This window comes from Microcaecilia unicolor, chromosome 1, assembly GCF_901765095.1.
Source record: "Microcaecilia unicolor chromosome 1, aMicUni1.1, whole genome shotgun sequence".
Lineage (NCBI taxonomy): Eukaryota > Metazoa > Chordata > Amphibia > Gymnophiona > Siphonopidae > Microcaecilia > Microcaecilia unicolor.
In genome coordinates, this window is record NC_044031.1 from 503,685,233 (window position 1) to 503,700,838 (window position 15,606).

The 15,606-nt window shown below is 42.1% G+C and overlaps 1 protein-coding gene across 1 annotated transcript in view; it reads left to right on the top strand.

Annotated features, from left to right (window-relative positions):
• The window catches only part of NKAIN3 (sodium/potassium transporting ATPase interacting 3), an 829,211-nt gene that overhangs the window by 730,467 nt on the left and 83,138 nt on the right, over positions 1 to 15,606 (top strand). Inside the window, exon 5 of the mRNA XM_030214894.1 lies at positions 15,501 to 15,561. Coding sequence (XP_030070754.1) covers positions 15,501 to 15,561 — 61 coding nt within the window. The remainder of the gene's footprint in view (positions 1 to 15,500; positions 15,562 to 15,606) is intronic.

Genomic DNA, 15,606 nt, shown 5'->3' on the forward strand with positions numbered 1-15,606 from the left:
CCTGAAAGCTCACCCTGGTGGGCTAGTGGTGGGGGTCCCCCAACCCAACCCCCTCCCTAGTACCTTCAAAGTTGCAAAGTTGGAGGAGGAGGGACTAGCACTCCCTGCCCCTCCGTGGGCACCACCTCAAAATGGCGGCACCCTGCCAGACAGCGTTTGAACATATGCGCCAGGCACCATCTGCCTGCTTTGCTCCCTCATGATGGAAGCTAATAGCATGCATATCATTTGCATACTGTTAGCTTCGATCATGAAGGAGGGAGTGAATTTAGGGTGCTGCAGTGGCAGTAAACTCCAGTGCTGTTCCATTCAGTGCCAGAACTTTGATCATCGGGTTCTTAGAGCATGCTAATTCCGTTAGCACGTGCCAAGCTTCAGTAAAAAGACTCCTTAAACATAACAGCAAGCACTATGCAGATAAGGGTTCTAGCCTGTCCTATCCATGAATTTTCAACAGCACTATCTGAAAAATGCTGCAGAAAATTCTTCCAAACCACCTTAGTACTATCTAGACTGTGTTGCGGCAGAGTGTGGACACTCTGCCGAACTCTACAGATAGCTATCTCTATAGCTATGCAATTTGGGTTAAAAAAGCCTTTTTGCTGAATATTGGTGCTATCCATATTGCTATGGATACTCAGTGCCACCGCTTCTGTGGATAATAGTGCGTAATACACCTGGACAAACACTGACCATGGCATTTGAATACTGACCCGAATAAATACGCATGAGATAGATTTGCACACACCTCCTCCACTGTATGACCCTCTCTCTCAGGTACATATTTTGTGGATATCCTGGAAACTTTACTGCCTGTCCAATTCTGTGTGTTCTGCATATTGTTGCCCTCTACCAAAAATTGTGGAAGAGTGAGGCAAGAAATTATGTTAGAACAAACAGAGATTTCCAACATAGGGAACCAAAGAAAAGCTGTGAATTAAATATCTTTACAACTGTCACTTGGTGAAAGAGAATACCTGTGTGTGTGTGTGTGTGGGGGGGGGGGGGGTGTCATTCAACTTTAATGATAGTTTGTCGTAATAAAACCAGTTGTGGGAATGTTCATGACATATTCACTTTCTGCAAGGTATACTTGACCTGTCTTGAAGCTTAGAGCAGTGTTCCAGCATCAAAGCACTATATAAGCACATTCAAAAACTTCTACGATAAAACCAAGATCCGGTGACTCTTTTTCTACTGCACATTTTTTGACTGCAGTAGAGATACTTATCTTTGCTATGTAAACTCTATTTGGACGAATTCACAATTTTCCAAAAAATAGAATGGAATCTGCTGAATAAATAAGCAGCCACTCATTTAAAAGACAAGAAAACAAATTGGTTTTAAACTATAAAGCTTTCCGTACGAAGAGGGAGTAATCACAGGTGTGCATACTAAGGAAAAGGAGCCGAATTAAATCTTATTTTATGGTGCATGGAAATCAATTGTTTTTAATTCTGCAGCTGAATATATAGATGCCATTCTGCCAAACAGCAGTAAAACACCTCACTCTTCAATAACTCTACTGCTGCTGTGCATGTTTATGACCTTCGCTGAAAAGCAATCTTATTTCGGTATTCATCGGCTCATTTTACCATCCAAGTAGATCAGATTCCTGAATGAAGGGTTAACCATAAGTCTTCAAGGCATTTGAAGCTTCAGTTAGATAAATATAGAAATCTCATTGTGTTGTACATTCCCTACAGAATAGCAGGTGATTGTTTGGGGGTGTTCTCTAAATAAATCTTTTGTGTATTCACAAGATTCTATCATTAAAATAATATAAAAATAATTGGTTTCTTCTGAAAGGTAATTTGGATCCTGCATATGCTGCAGAAAATGCCTGACTCATTTATAAGAAATATGAACATCTCTCACCCCGCTTTCAGTGTAGCAATATCATGCATTAGAAAATATCTTTTGCAACTCCACTTGTTTTTAAATGTTCCACTTACCTTTTTACAAACTCCTGCACAAGCAGGCAAGTAGTATCTTGTACTTTCTCACCTCTAGCAGATAATATTCAGATTAGTGACCTACAGAAAAAAAATGTATGTGGAGCTGGGCCTGCAACTCTACATGATGTTAAAAAGTTAAACAACCTTCTTCTTCTTCTCATTGCCTCCAGCTGGAAGAATGGCCTGTGCTGAGTACTGCTGAAGGCTAGGAAATCCTCTACTCTTTCCACAAGCCTTGACAACATCATCCATAATCTTCAAGGCACTAGTTTCTCCACAACTAGATGGAAGTGCTGCCAGCAGAATCTGTTATTCCTCCTGCTTTGGTTGCTGTGGAATAGTGAGAATCCCATTCAGGGTTGGAATGACCATTAAACGGACTAGGCATCTGCCTAAGGTGGCACAATTTGGGAATGCAGTACTACTGTGTGGAGTCTTGAGCATCCATGCATGTTCAAGCTCCTCCAGATCCCACCAAGCTTCTTCAGAAGGGGCGGGACCTGGTGGGCCTTGAGCTTATGCAGAGGCTCAAGGCCCACCACCGGCTGTAATGAATATTGTGTAGTCACCTCAGTGCTGCCCAGGAGGGGGTAAAGAACAGAAATGCTGAACACATCAGGCTCAGGAGGAGGGGAGAGAAAGGGAAATGTTGAATACAAGGGGGAGGGAAGTAGTGAAGGAGAGAGTAGACAGCTGTATGGGAATGGGGATTGCAGGAATCCCACAGAAACCGTGGGATTCCCACAGGTATGAAATAAGTTGCTACAGGATTCCCACAGGAAGAAGTTTCCATGGGATTCCCATGGGGATAGAAGAAGTTGCCATGTGATTCCCATGGGAGTGTAGTCAAAATCTCTAGTGACTTCAGAATGAGGCTTTGAATGCATTGAGAGATGCAATTGGAGCACTAGAACGAGTCTTGGAACATATGGAGTGTTTTGTTTCGGGGTTCAGAGACCCCTAGGTTCTGTCTGGTACTGGAGCTCAGCTGTCCAGTGGCAGAGAGAACCCCCAAGAAGGCTGGATTGACCTCAAATCTAACTCCATCTCTAAATAGAATATTTCACTAGTACGGGGGTAATCAAGAGGTTGTGAAGTTCTAAAAGGAATTGCCACTGAGAGAGACATCAGGTCTAAAGGACCCACACTAGCAAGGAAAAGATACCAGCCTTATGACTGGATTTAGGCTACAGGTTATACAATGCAGCAAAAGAAAGCCTGATAGAGCAGAAGCATATATACTTACAGCCTTTGATCATTAAGTGAAGCCCACAGAACATCATTTGGGATGAGGAGTTTATTTGCCAAGATACAAGCCAAAACGGTGATTAACAACAGGCATGTACAATCAATTAATTATAGGGATATAATAATCCAGCTGCAAACAGGTGCTATCTGAATCTTAGTCTTTTATCATTTCTTTTACCAATCAAAAGGTTTTACAAGGGAAAGCAATTAGGTAATTTGTCAATTCTGCTGGTCATATTGGTTTCCCCTGGAGAGAGTGAGTGGCAACCCTTCTCTCTAGCTTAAACCAGGAAATACACTAACTTTTATAGGTTCATACAGGATATCAGTAATATAACAGTAAGCCCATCTGATTGGATCTAATTTATGTCATGGTTGTCACTGATTGGCTTATGCTAATGAGTAGCTTCATCTCGTGAACATGTTCTCATCTTTAGCTTGCTTAACCACAAACCTAAGCACAACCTTACACCTAGTTTGAGGAGCCATCTGTATCCTGTTTATGAGGTTTCTGCACCCTAACTTCTTCCTCATTCTGCTGAATGGTCCTTCCTCATTTAGCTCAGGAGCTTGCTGGAACTTCAGAGTTCAAATTTCGGCTAAAGGCCTGTACTTTTCTTGTCATTTTTAGAGCCTGAACCTAAGTCTCAGGCCTGGGTTTCCAAATAATTATACAGGAGAGAGGCAGTTGGAGCACCAGAATGAGGCTTGAAATGCCCAGAGAGACATCTAGAAAACCAGACAGAGGCTTGGAACACTCACTGGTTGAATAGTGAATACCATGCAAAAAAAAAACACAGGAAGCTGTTGAGGTTGGGAGGAAACGGAGGGCTACGAGCAAGTAAATAATAGATTTGACTCCTTTGGGTACGGATGGGGATGGAAGAGATTAATCTTGAGGATGGATGGAGATGGAATGGATGTTAGTGGGTACGGGTGGATATGGGTTAGATTCTATTGGGGATGGGCAGGGATGGTGGAATTTCTGTCCCTATGCAACTCTCTAGGAGAGAGATGTTGAACACCCCAAGGGTGGGAGAAGGAAGTAGCAGAGTTGCTGGATGTCACAGGGGAGGGTTGAGATTAGGGATGAAGAGAAATGCTGGACACAATGAAGGAGGGTGGGTAGGATAGGAGAGTGATGCTAGACTCCAAGGGGGAGGGGAGTAAGGAAGGAGAGAGAAGCTGGATACCATGGGGGGGGGGGGGCGGTCCTTGAGCAATCCCATGATAGGGTGGCTCATGGCTAAAAATTCACCTATTGTGTCTGTGCTTTAAGTATGCCAGTTATTCTGAGGAGCCCTAAAAAAAGTTTGAAAAACACGTAATAGAGTGTTTAAGTGACATTTTTCCTTATATTCTATTGAAATCTATTGTTGGGTTATATACATCTGCCTTATAGAACAGCACACAGCCCGATGCACACACAAATTCTAATGAGTGCCAATTAACCTCAGTAATTGGTTGATGATTCAGAGCGCTTTATTCAATTAATTTGTGCATGCATCTCAGGAGCATACCCAAATTTGAGCATGCACATTTGGGCGCCATATATAGAATCCAGGGGGGATAACTTATTGCATTCTATAACTTAAACGCAAATGGTGAACATATGCTCACACCCCCACCCCTCCATGGTGCACTCATGTGTACATCCCCCTGGCAGTTACATTCTAAAGCAGGCTTGTCCAACCTTTTTGTATTGGGAGGCCATATTTTATATTTTGTAATATTCAGCAGGCCAAAACATGGACCATCATATTTTGCCACATGTTTCGAAGATATATTGTCCCTGCCCCCAACCTTCATCCATTCTCTCTCTCTCTCATGTGCTCCCCCCCCCCCCCAAGTCTTTACCTAGTCTCTTTCCCCTCACCTGGCTTCAGCTCCAGAAGAAGCATCAGGATTCCTGTTTCCCCACCGCAACACAGCTTGCTGCAAGCGGGTTGGTCGCACAATTTGAAGTCTCACAAGACCTATCCAAACTTGTGGTACCACATGGCTCAAACTTACAGAGAGCCGAGTAATGGTGAGGAAGCACCATAAGAATTTCCAAGCTTATGAGGGTCAGAAAAAGCACTTGGTGGGCTGGATTCTGGCCCACAGGCCATAGGTTGGACAAGCCTGCTCTAAAGGGTCCTTTTACTAAGCTGCGGTAAGCACTAATGTGTGCTTACTGCGGCTTAAAAGGACTTACTGTGGGGCACACTGGGGCATCCTCAGATAAGATTCAAATGTGCATGCGCTGTCCACATGGTAAATAATATATTGTATTTTTACGCATCTGGGGGTGGAAAGTGGTTGCATTTATGCTAATCAGTTAGCATGTCAGCACTGCCACGCACTAATTAGCATGGAAAATATGGGATTAGCGCATCAGCCCTTACTGCCTACAAAATAGGTGGTGTTAAGGATCCATGAACTAATGGCAACATTAACGTGTGGTCATTAATGTCAAAAATAGCAAATCAGTCATTTTACTGCAGCACTAAAAATGGCCTTAGCATGTGGGAATGACCCATGTAAGGGCGAGCTAAGGCCACTTTTTAGCACTGCTCTGTAAATGGTCCCCTAAGGCAATGTTTCCTAAGTCCAGTCCTGGAGTACCTCTTGCCAGTCAGGTTTTCAGGATATCCACAGTGAATATGCATGAAAAAGATATGCATATGATGGAGGTAGTGTATGCATCATGCATATTCATTGTGGACATCCTGAAAACCTGACTGACAAGGGAGTACTCTAGGACAGGACTTGGGAAGCACTGCTCCATTACAGAATAATGTTGTGTGCACTTGTAGGTGCAGGGTACACATAACTGAACACACCCATCTATAGAATTGCCCTGAATGTGTTTAAATTTTTGGTCTTTCAAATGGTTTAATTCTAATGCTACAGAGCTATAAATATTAAACTGTACCACCTGTAAACTTATGAAAACCCCTAATAAGGTAATTTTGGCTCAGCCATTATTTGCAGTCATAAAACATGACTGGAAGCTATCAGCGGACCGTTTCTGTTAGGATATTTGGCAACCAATTACTCTACTTCAAGCAGCACATTGCAAATCAGTGATTAACTTGATGGCTGGCTAATTTTATATGATCTTAACATTATTAATTAAACACCAGTCTGGTTAATTAGAAGAGCAAAAGTAATTTATATGCATAAATATTTTATGAATGTGTCCATTCACAGCGTACAGGTTAAAAGGAGGTAGTTCATTTAAATCATTTATAAGAATATTCACATGGTCAAGGCTAATATAGTCTTTTTACAAATTTAAGAGAGAGTATGTTGAAAAGGACATTATTATTTTATGATTGGTAGCTATTTATTGCACTGGAGATTTCAGTTACCTGGCCATAATACTGACTTATGCTTTGGTATTAAAATGTCCAACAATGGGACTCAAGCAGTAGAATGTGAAAGGTTTGTCATATTGTCTCTAATGTTATTTTTTAAAAAAATGATAATATTTAACAAGTGGAAAAGCTAAACAAAATTGAATAATACTGATATTTATTATAGAGTAATTTGGTGGTTTCTTGATTCATTCCTTGATTGTTCCATGTCAGTGGTATACCGAGAAGGAGGTAAGTGGGGGCAAAGTAGGAAAAGTTGTCATTACAACACTGAGACTTTTTTTTAGCCTGACAAGAGCTAAGACTTTTCTTGGTTGTTTAGCACTGAATTCCAAGTTGATACATCTGTGCACATTGTGACCTTTTGATGTTTGGAATTAAACTGTCAAATGATTTATATAATCCAGAGGTTCTAGGCCTCTGAAAAGAACAGGCTTCTATGGAAATGCGTGTGGAAACATCAATAAAGGAGTTTTGTTTTACTTTTACACTGTGACTTGGCACTGTCTCAAGAGGCTCTGCATCCTACCACCACTCATGCTATCACATATTGTGGCAGTGATAAGATTTGCACTTCACAGTTTAAAAGGGCAGTTTAAAGGAAAAGGGTTTATACCCACTAACTCCTACCAGGGCTTTGGGCCTTGATACAGCAGAGAACAATGTACTTGGGCTAAAGGGACTAGCCCTTCTCTACAGAGGGACTAGAAGAAATTTAGTCAGTGCTGAACAGACAAGATTTTTTTGTTGTTGTTCACAGTGTGCATTGGTGGTGTAAACATTGCAGGCCAGAATGGAGAGGCTACTCTAGGCCCTATTGGAGGAGAAACAGCAGCTAGAGTTAATTGTGCAAACTCACTGTGAGCAACAACAATCTTTCCAAAAAATCATTAGCATTGCAACAGAGCTCTCTTGCTCACATGACCCAAGACAGTACTCCAGAGACCTATGTCTCAGGCAAACCTTCCAATCCCAGTATTAGAAAAGATAATTCACAAAGACAATTTGAATTACTTTTTGGGGGAATTTTGAAGAGACTGCCTGAAATAAATTTTGAACTGGTTGTCCGAATAGCCAGAGACAACTTGAATTACTTATTAGGCAATCTGCTAACTGGTAGTAGACAAGCCACTTTTCAGAGGTCAAGGCTGCCATCTTGAAGCGGACAGAGTTCACCCAAGAAGTATATGGACAGCAATTTAGTAAAGGGGATCTCTATTCAAAAGAGAGTTCCCAAAGCTTAATTTACTGGATTAAGGATGTTGCCTATAAATGGCTGTAACCTGAAGGGAAGTCAGTGTGCAAATAGCAAAGTTTACTTTCGTGGAGCAATTGCTAGATGGGTTGAGTCTGTCCATGAGACACTGGGTATACCAACATCCAAAAATGACATTAGAGAGTGCACAAGAATTAGCAGAAATTTTTCATCAAGCTTGAACAGTGCCTGAGAGCCCCTGATTGAAGAAGAGGAAGTTGCATTTGTGCCCAGGGGGTCTGAAGGAAAATATGGAATGAACAACGCTGCACCTGCTAGAGACCCAGGACCTAATACTTTCCCCAAGTCTAGGAATTAGACCTCCCTGCTTGCTTCAATGGTGGGAAAAAAAGGGACATTTTGCCAGAGATATTTACTGGTGGATAAAGATTCTATGGACATTAATCTGGTGGCCCCACATACCTGTAATTTCATGGATGCTCCCCATCCAAGGATACACAACTTTGTGATCCAAATGGAATTGGACGGGATCCCTAGTCAGTTTTTGGTTAACACTGGAAACATTAAGATTCTGATTCAGTTCAAATGAGTTTGCCCAGGAGTCCATGATGTTTAGGCTGCCATTGATTTCATTGGTTATTTCTGTTAAGTAATGTTTGAAGGGAATATAGATTGTAACGTCATCTGCGTAGATGAACGGGTTGAGGCCTCGAATGGATAGGGATTTTGCTAGAGGGATCATCATTATATTGAAGAGTATTGGTGATAATGGTGATGCTTCGGGTACTCCGCAGGCTGCTTTCCAGGGTGGTGATATGTTTGAGTTTGATTTTACTTGGGATGTTCTAGTGGTTAGAAAACCCTTGATCCAATTGAGTACGTTTCCATCAATCCCAAAGTGGCCAAGGACTCTTAGTAGTATATTGTGGTTTACCATGTCGAATGCGCTCGACATGGTAAATCATGATAAACCATGATCAGCAAGAAAGTTACAAATTTACAAAAAAAATTGATACGTTCTAATCAGGGGCGTAGCCAGACTTTGGTGGGAGGGAGGTCCAGCGCCCGAGGTGAGGAAGCACATTTTAGCTGCTGACCCCCCCCATTGCTGACCCACCGCCACTTTTGACAACCTCCCGCCCTCTCGACCACCCCCCACCCCGCGAACCCTCCCCCGCCGTCACCTACCTTCGGTTTTGCTGTCGGGGGACCCCAATCCCCGCCAGCCGACGTCCTCTTCATCCTGCAGACAGTGAAAAAAGTCTTCGTTCTTACGTGCAGGACGTCAGCATGCAACAGAAGAACGAAGACTTTTTTCACTGTCTGCAGGACAAAGAGGACGTCAGCTGGCGGGGATTGGGGTCCCCCGCCAGCAAAGCTGAAGGTAGGAGACAGCGGAGGAGGGTTCGCGGGGGAGAGGGTCATCGGGAGAGGGGTCCAGGAGGAAATCCATGGGGGCCCAGGCTCCCTCAGGCCCCACGTAGCTATGCCACTGGTTCTAATGTTAGATATATATATATATGTAAGTATACTTATCTGATGGTTGTCTTTTTGCTAGGGTTTCTGGAGTAACTCTGAGGAATACAAAAAATACACATTAGTAAATAACTATAAAGGCATATAGAAGATTTATGTTTAAATGTTAAAAAAATATATTCTTAAATCGCTAAGAAGAAGGTTAAATACTTACCAGACTGTGTTATGGGAAAATAAAAAAAGTAAAACTTGAATGCTTATATTTGATTTTATAAAGTAAAGAAAAAAACTGAAATTGATTCAACTTTTACTCCCGTACCTTGTGTGTGTGAGAGTGGAACTTGAGTTAAATGTACACCCTTCCCCCACTCTCGGCGGTGTGATCTTAAACACTCGGTTCGAGTACAAATATTAACATCTGGTATCCTGGGACACAGTCTTTATGCTGCGAGTCCCAGGGGGATGGGGTTTACATTATCGTAGACTGTGTTTACAGTTATTGTGGAGGAGTGGGTAGAAATTTGTGAAAGTGATGTGTGCTTCGTTGTTTTCCAGTTCTGAGGTATATGTTGGCGTGTTTTGGTTGTTTGAAATTAGTCAGAACTGGCGAGGAAGAACTTCTTAAACAGGTGTGGGTTTAGGTGTTTCCTGAAGTTTAGGTAATTGTTCTCGAGTTTCAGGTCCTTTGACAGCGAGTTCCAAAGTTGGGTGCCTATGAAGGAGAAGCTGGTGGCGTAGGCAGATTTGTATTTCAAGCTCTTGCATCTGGGATAGTGGAGGATTAAGTACGATCTCGCTGTTTCTATCAAGTTTCTTGTTGGTAGATCAATAAGTTCAATAATATCAATAATATACCTCCCTCCTCCCTAGGAACCAACCAAAAAACATTAAATTCCTGAGCTGCTGGGGATCTCCAAGCCCCACTAGCTGCAGACGTTCTCTGGAGGCAAGAACAGCTCCCTCTGCTTCTTGCTCCAGTCAGCAGCACTGCGCACATGCTGCTGCTGCTGTCCTTCCCCTTCGTACATACTCGGGTTTTGCACATGCGAGAAAACTGAGTTTGTGCAATAGGGGGAGACCAGCACAACGGCAGCGCATACACAGTGCCACCAGCTGGAGCAAGTAGGAAAGGAAGCTGTTTGTACCGCTAGAGGTCCTCTGCAGCTGATAGGACTTGGGGATCCCCACTAGCCATAATAAGACGTATAGAATTTTGGTGGCCTGAGTCCAGTGGCGATCCTAGCCGGCATGACACCCGGGGCGAATCGCCGATGCGGCGCCCCCCCCTGGCGAAATGACACCCCCCCGGGTGCACACCGCTGGAGGGGGGTGCCGTGGCGCACGCCTGTCAGCTGACTTCGCTGACTTCGCTGACTTCGCTAACTTCGCTGCAGCTCCCTCTGCCCCGGCCGGAACAGGAAGTAACCTGTTCCGGGGCAGAGGGAGCTGCAGCAAAGTTAGCGAAGTCAGCGAACTCAGCTGACAGGCGCGCGCTGCGGCACCCCCCCAGTGGCGTGCACCCGGGGCGGACCGCCCCCACCGCCCCCCCCCTTGGTATGCCACTGCCTGAGTCCAAAGTGGGTGGGCCCAGGCCCACCTGTAGCTGTGCCAGTGGAGAGAGAGAGAGAGAGAGATGCCTTAACTATCCCTCATGTAGAGCCCAAGGTCAAAAGGCTTATTTTTTCACAACAAGCACTGGTACTTGCTTCCTCATTTTTATCTTTGTTGCTCTTACCTTCTATTTACAATGTAATCTGTTCAGCACAGGGACTTACCATCCTCCACTCCTACTTGTTTCGTTTTCTTATCTAGTTTTGAGTCTGCTAGAACCTTCCTCTTCCTCCTCATCTGTAATGCAGTGCACATTTGATGGTTCACTATAAAATCTGGCATTTTAAAATTTATATTAATGGGAAAGCAACAGTGTTAGAAAAAAAGATTAAATTGCCTAACAAAGATTAACTATCTTATTGTGTATGTGTGTGTCCGGGGAGGGGGGGGGGGGGTACCCTGTCCCTAGCGGCTGGAACCTCATAATATGGCAAATCATAGGAAATAGGCAAGATTTAGGAACCTGTATATTATTGGTGTGCTAAGCAGTTGGAATGAGACTCAGGGACCCTTTTACTAAGGCTTGCTGAAAAATGGCCTGCTCTGGTATAGGCGCATGTATTGGATGTGCGCAGGTCCATTTTTCAGTGCGCCTGCAAAAAAAGACCTTTTTTTTTGCTGAAAATGGACGTGCGGCAAAATAAAAATCAGTGCGCATCCATTTTGGGCCTAAGACCATGGACTGCACATTGAGTTGGCACATGGTACCTAACTGTGCAAGTTCACAGCTGCCAATAGGACCAGTAGGCAGTAACCATGGTTCCCAGCATGAATAAAAATCCCCTTTCCTAATAATTCCTAACATTGCTTTCTTAGCTGCTGCTGCTGCATACTGAGCAGAGGGTTTCAACGTATCATCAACGATGTCACCTCGATCCTTTTCCTGGTTGGTGACTCCAAACGTGGAACTTTGCATCACGTAGCTATAGTTCAAGTTCCTCTTTCCCACATGTATCACTTTGAACTTGCTCACTTTAAATGTCATCTGCCATTTGGATGCTCAGTCTCCCAGTCTTGTAAGGTCCTCTTGCAATTTAACAACTTTGAATACTACTACTACTACTACTACTACTTTGAATAAGTTTGTGTCATCAGCAAATTTAATTACCTCACTAGTTATTCCCATCTCTAGATCATTTATAAATATGTTAAAAAGCAGCGGTTCCAGCACAGACTATCTTTGCCACTGAGAATACTGTTGGGTATAAAAGCAGGAATTAATGTATAGTTTAAATGTGCATTCAGCCAAGAAGGAGGCAAACTAGTTAGGAACAGTACTTCTGATCCCAAGATCAAACAACCTGGTAAGTAGTATCTGGTGATTCACCTAGTCACATGCTGAAGATAGATCAAGCAAGATGATTCTAATACTAGTTACTAGAATCCAGGAAATGCTTAATGTTACTGTACAAAACATAACAGACAACTTTCCATGCTATGATGTTCCTGAAACCAGAAGTGCTGGGTGAAAGTCATTAGTCTTGGTGAGAAATGCAAAAGAACAGTCCTTTCTAGGATTTTAGAAATAAATGGTGTATTAAAAATAGGTGATTAATTTGCAGGAGTTAAGGGATCTAGATTAGTCTTCTTCAATAAAGGATGGACAACAGCAGCCTTCCAACATTTAGGAAAATAGAACATTTAGGAAAATAGTTATTCAATAGGCTAGCATTTATAAGATATATGCTTGATAAGGTAAGTCAGTATAGGATTCAGAAAAGACATTGCAGCAGATATACCAGAGATAATGTTGGATTTTTAGAAATGGAAGATCCTGCTAAAGAAGGTCCAGAGCTCAGAAGGGAAAGTTAAAGGGAAAGATAGCTGTGAATCAGGAAGGGAATTACTGTAATTTAGATCAGTGAAAGACTGAGTAAGAAATTAAATCTTATGTACAAAAAACTGAGTTATGGTTTAAGCATTAGAAGAAGTCTTGGAAGAGACTACAGCAGAAGTGGTCAAATTAGAGACAAGATTGTACGGTTTCTTAGAAGGACCAGGACATGTCCCAATAAGTTTAGAAAAGCAAGTCATCTTGGATTATTTAATAGTATCAAGCAAGCTACACTGTTTGGCCCTGCAAATCGGAAGAACCTAGGATTTTTAGTCTACACCAGGTCCATTCAGCCTTATAAACCTGCCTTTTGAAGAGGCTAAGGCCAAGGACATGGATTCTTTATATCCTAATAATAATAGCAAGCCTAGCTTGTGTACCCTAGAATGGGTAGAGATTTGAACTAACTGAAGAAAACCTAAGGAGTCCATAGGATGAAGAAATTAAGTCATGTCAAATATTTATATTTCCAAACACAATTAATTTAGGAAAACATGAAGAAACCTCTAAAAACTTTGCAACTTAATCCAGTCTAGCAAAGATATAGATAAGGACAATAAACCAGCAGAAAATAGATGGGTTCTGACAGATCCAAGCAGAGGAATAATAGTTCAGTTTAAGACAAACTTAAAGCTGTAATTTCTACTTCTGATAAAGATTGTTGAAACAGGAAGGTGGCACCACCCTGCTATAATCCCAATTGAAATTTAGCAAAATAAGAAAGTCCTGAGGACAGAGAATGAATGAGATAATACTTTTCTGATTTTAGCCAGGTTTCAGTTGTGCTCTGAAATAAGTTCCCATTAGTAAAGTGTTTTTTTCTTAGCGATTGAACATTCAGGAGCCCAAGCTTAATCAACTAGTTGGCAGAAGAAAGATAATTAGGTTTAAGATGTCTCTCAGAGGTTGATGAAGGAGTACAGCAGATAAGGTTCTTTACCACTCTAAACTGCCAAGGAGTATGAAAAGGAGTAAATCCGTGTCCAATGATAACAGGAACAGCAACAGGATCCATGAAGGACAGCCAAGCAGAACCCAAAAATAACAAGATGCACAAGGTGAACCAAACGCAAATAAGCAAAGTAACCATGGCCACCACACATAGATGCCCCAAAGAGCAGGACCTGCTCCTCGGTCACCATCTTTGCAAACAAAGCTTAAACCCCAAAGCTGCCAATGTCACCTCTGGTTGTGCAAAAGTGGGCAGAGCTTGGATAGAAAGTAGGCTTGCTCTTTTGAAGCAGGCTATGAAAATTGTAAGGCTGTTTATAGCTACTCTGCATGCTATTTTAGATTCTTTAATTTGTAATTTTTCAATTTATATTTTGCATTTCTTATCCTTTCATTGTTTTATTTTTCTTCAAATTTTTTAAGGCTGCATTTTGATTAAAATTTGTAATAGTGATTAATTGCACAATTCAAGGTATGTTTTTTTTTCCCCAGTGCAGCTCCTTCTGACTCTGGCAATGGAGGGTTAAGTGACTTACCTAGAGTGACAAGGAGCTGCAGTGGGAAAATAAATAAATAGCATACCTTTAATCACATGATTAATCACAATTAAAATTTTAATTGAAATACAACACTAATAGAAAGGTGTGGCCTCAGCAATGCCAGTCAGGTAGCTAACCACAGGCTACCAGGTGGGATGAGAAAAAAGCAGAAAAGGGCAAATACGCAAAAACAGAACAAACAATAATTCTGACTCTGGTACTGATAATCTATGTAACCCTAGGGATTCTGCTTACTTCATTATCTCCAGTTTTCCAAATATGTTTGGGTAACAATAAAATACTGTTCTTTTTTCTCTTATAGATAGTTGCTAGAAAAATGTCATAGTATCCCTCTTGCAGGTAGATGGTTCCACCAGTTTGCATGCTTTAAAAGTGATTCAGATTTTACAGGATGTTTAAATACTCTTTGATGTTTACATTATACAATAGGGGCCCTTTTACGAAATGTTAGTGTGCTAAATGCTAAGACATGCATTTTATACCTTTAGCATTTAGCATGCACTAATTCTGTTAGTGCACGCTAAGGGGCCCTTTTATAAAGCTGTAGGAGGGCTAATATGTGGGTAGCATGTGTCAAATTGACAATACAGCCGGGTTAGCGCGTGAGCCCGGCGATAATTTTGAGTTTAGCACATGCTGACTGCCACGGTAGAAAATATTTTTCTATTTTCTACTGCGGGGGGGGGGGGGGGGGTCCCGGCAGTAAGCAGCGTGGCCCTGCTTGAGCCCTTACCGCTAGCTCAATGACTGGTGGTAAGGGCTCAGGCCGTAAATAGGAACGCACTAGTTTTAATTTTTTGCGCACGCCTATTTCTCAGCCCATTAAACAATGGCTTTTTCCCAGCTGCGGTAAAAAGTGGCCCAGCATGTGCCAAAAAGACACGCCCACACTACCGCAGGCCACTTTTTACCACAACTTTGTAAAAGGACCCCTAAGCTTTTGTAAAAGGGCCCCATAGCAAATGATGACAGATAAAGAATAAATGTTAAAATAAATTTTATTATCTCTAAAAGTACAAAATCATTCCACATTAGCTGGTGGCATTAGTAGGCTGGGGGGGGGGGGGGGGGGGAAGTGGAAAGGATAGAAGAGGGAGGCCGTTGGATATTGTACTTTGCATTAGACCAGCAAATGGTTTAAAAAGATGTTATTCTCTCTTTAGGATATATGCAACCCAACAAATAGATAAAACTGAATACTGTTAATAAGTATCTGTCATAACCTCTGTTTAGAAAACATCAACAATAATTCACCATCTAATATTTTTTCTTGTCTCCACACAGCTGATCGGTTTTGTGTATGCCTGTTACGTGATCAGTATTTTCACGGAAGAAGAGGATAGCTGTAAGTACCTGATCCATCCATCTCTGAAGCTCTCTTGGGTGAGAC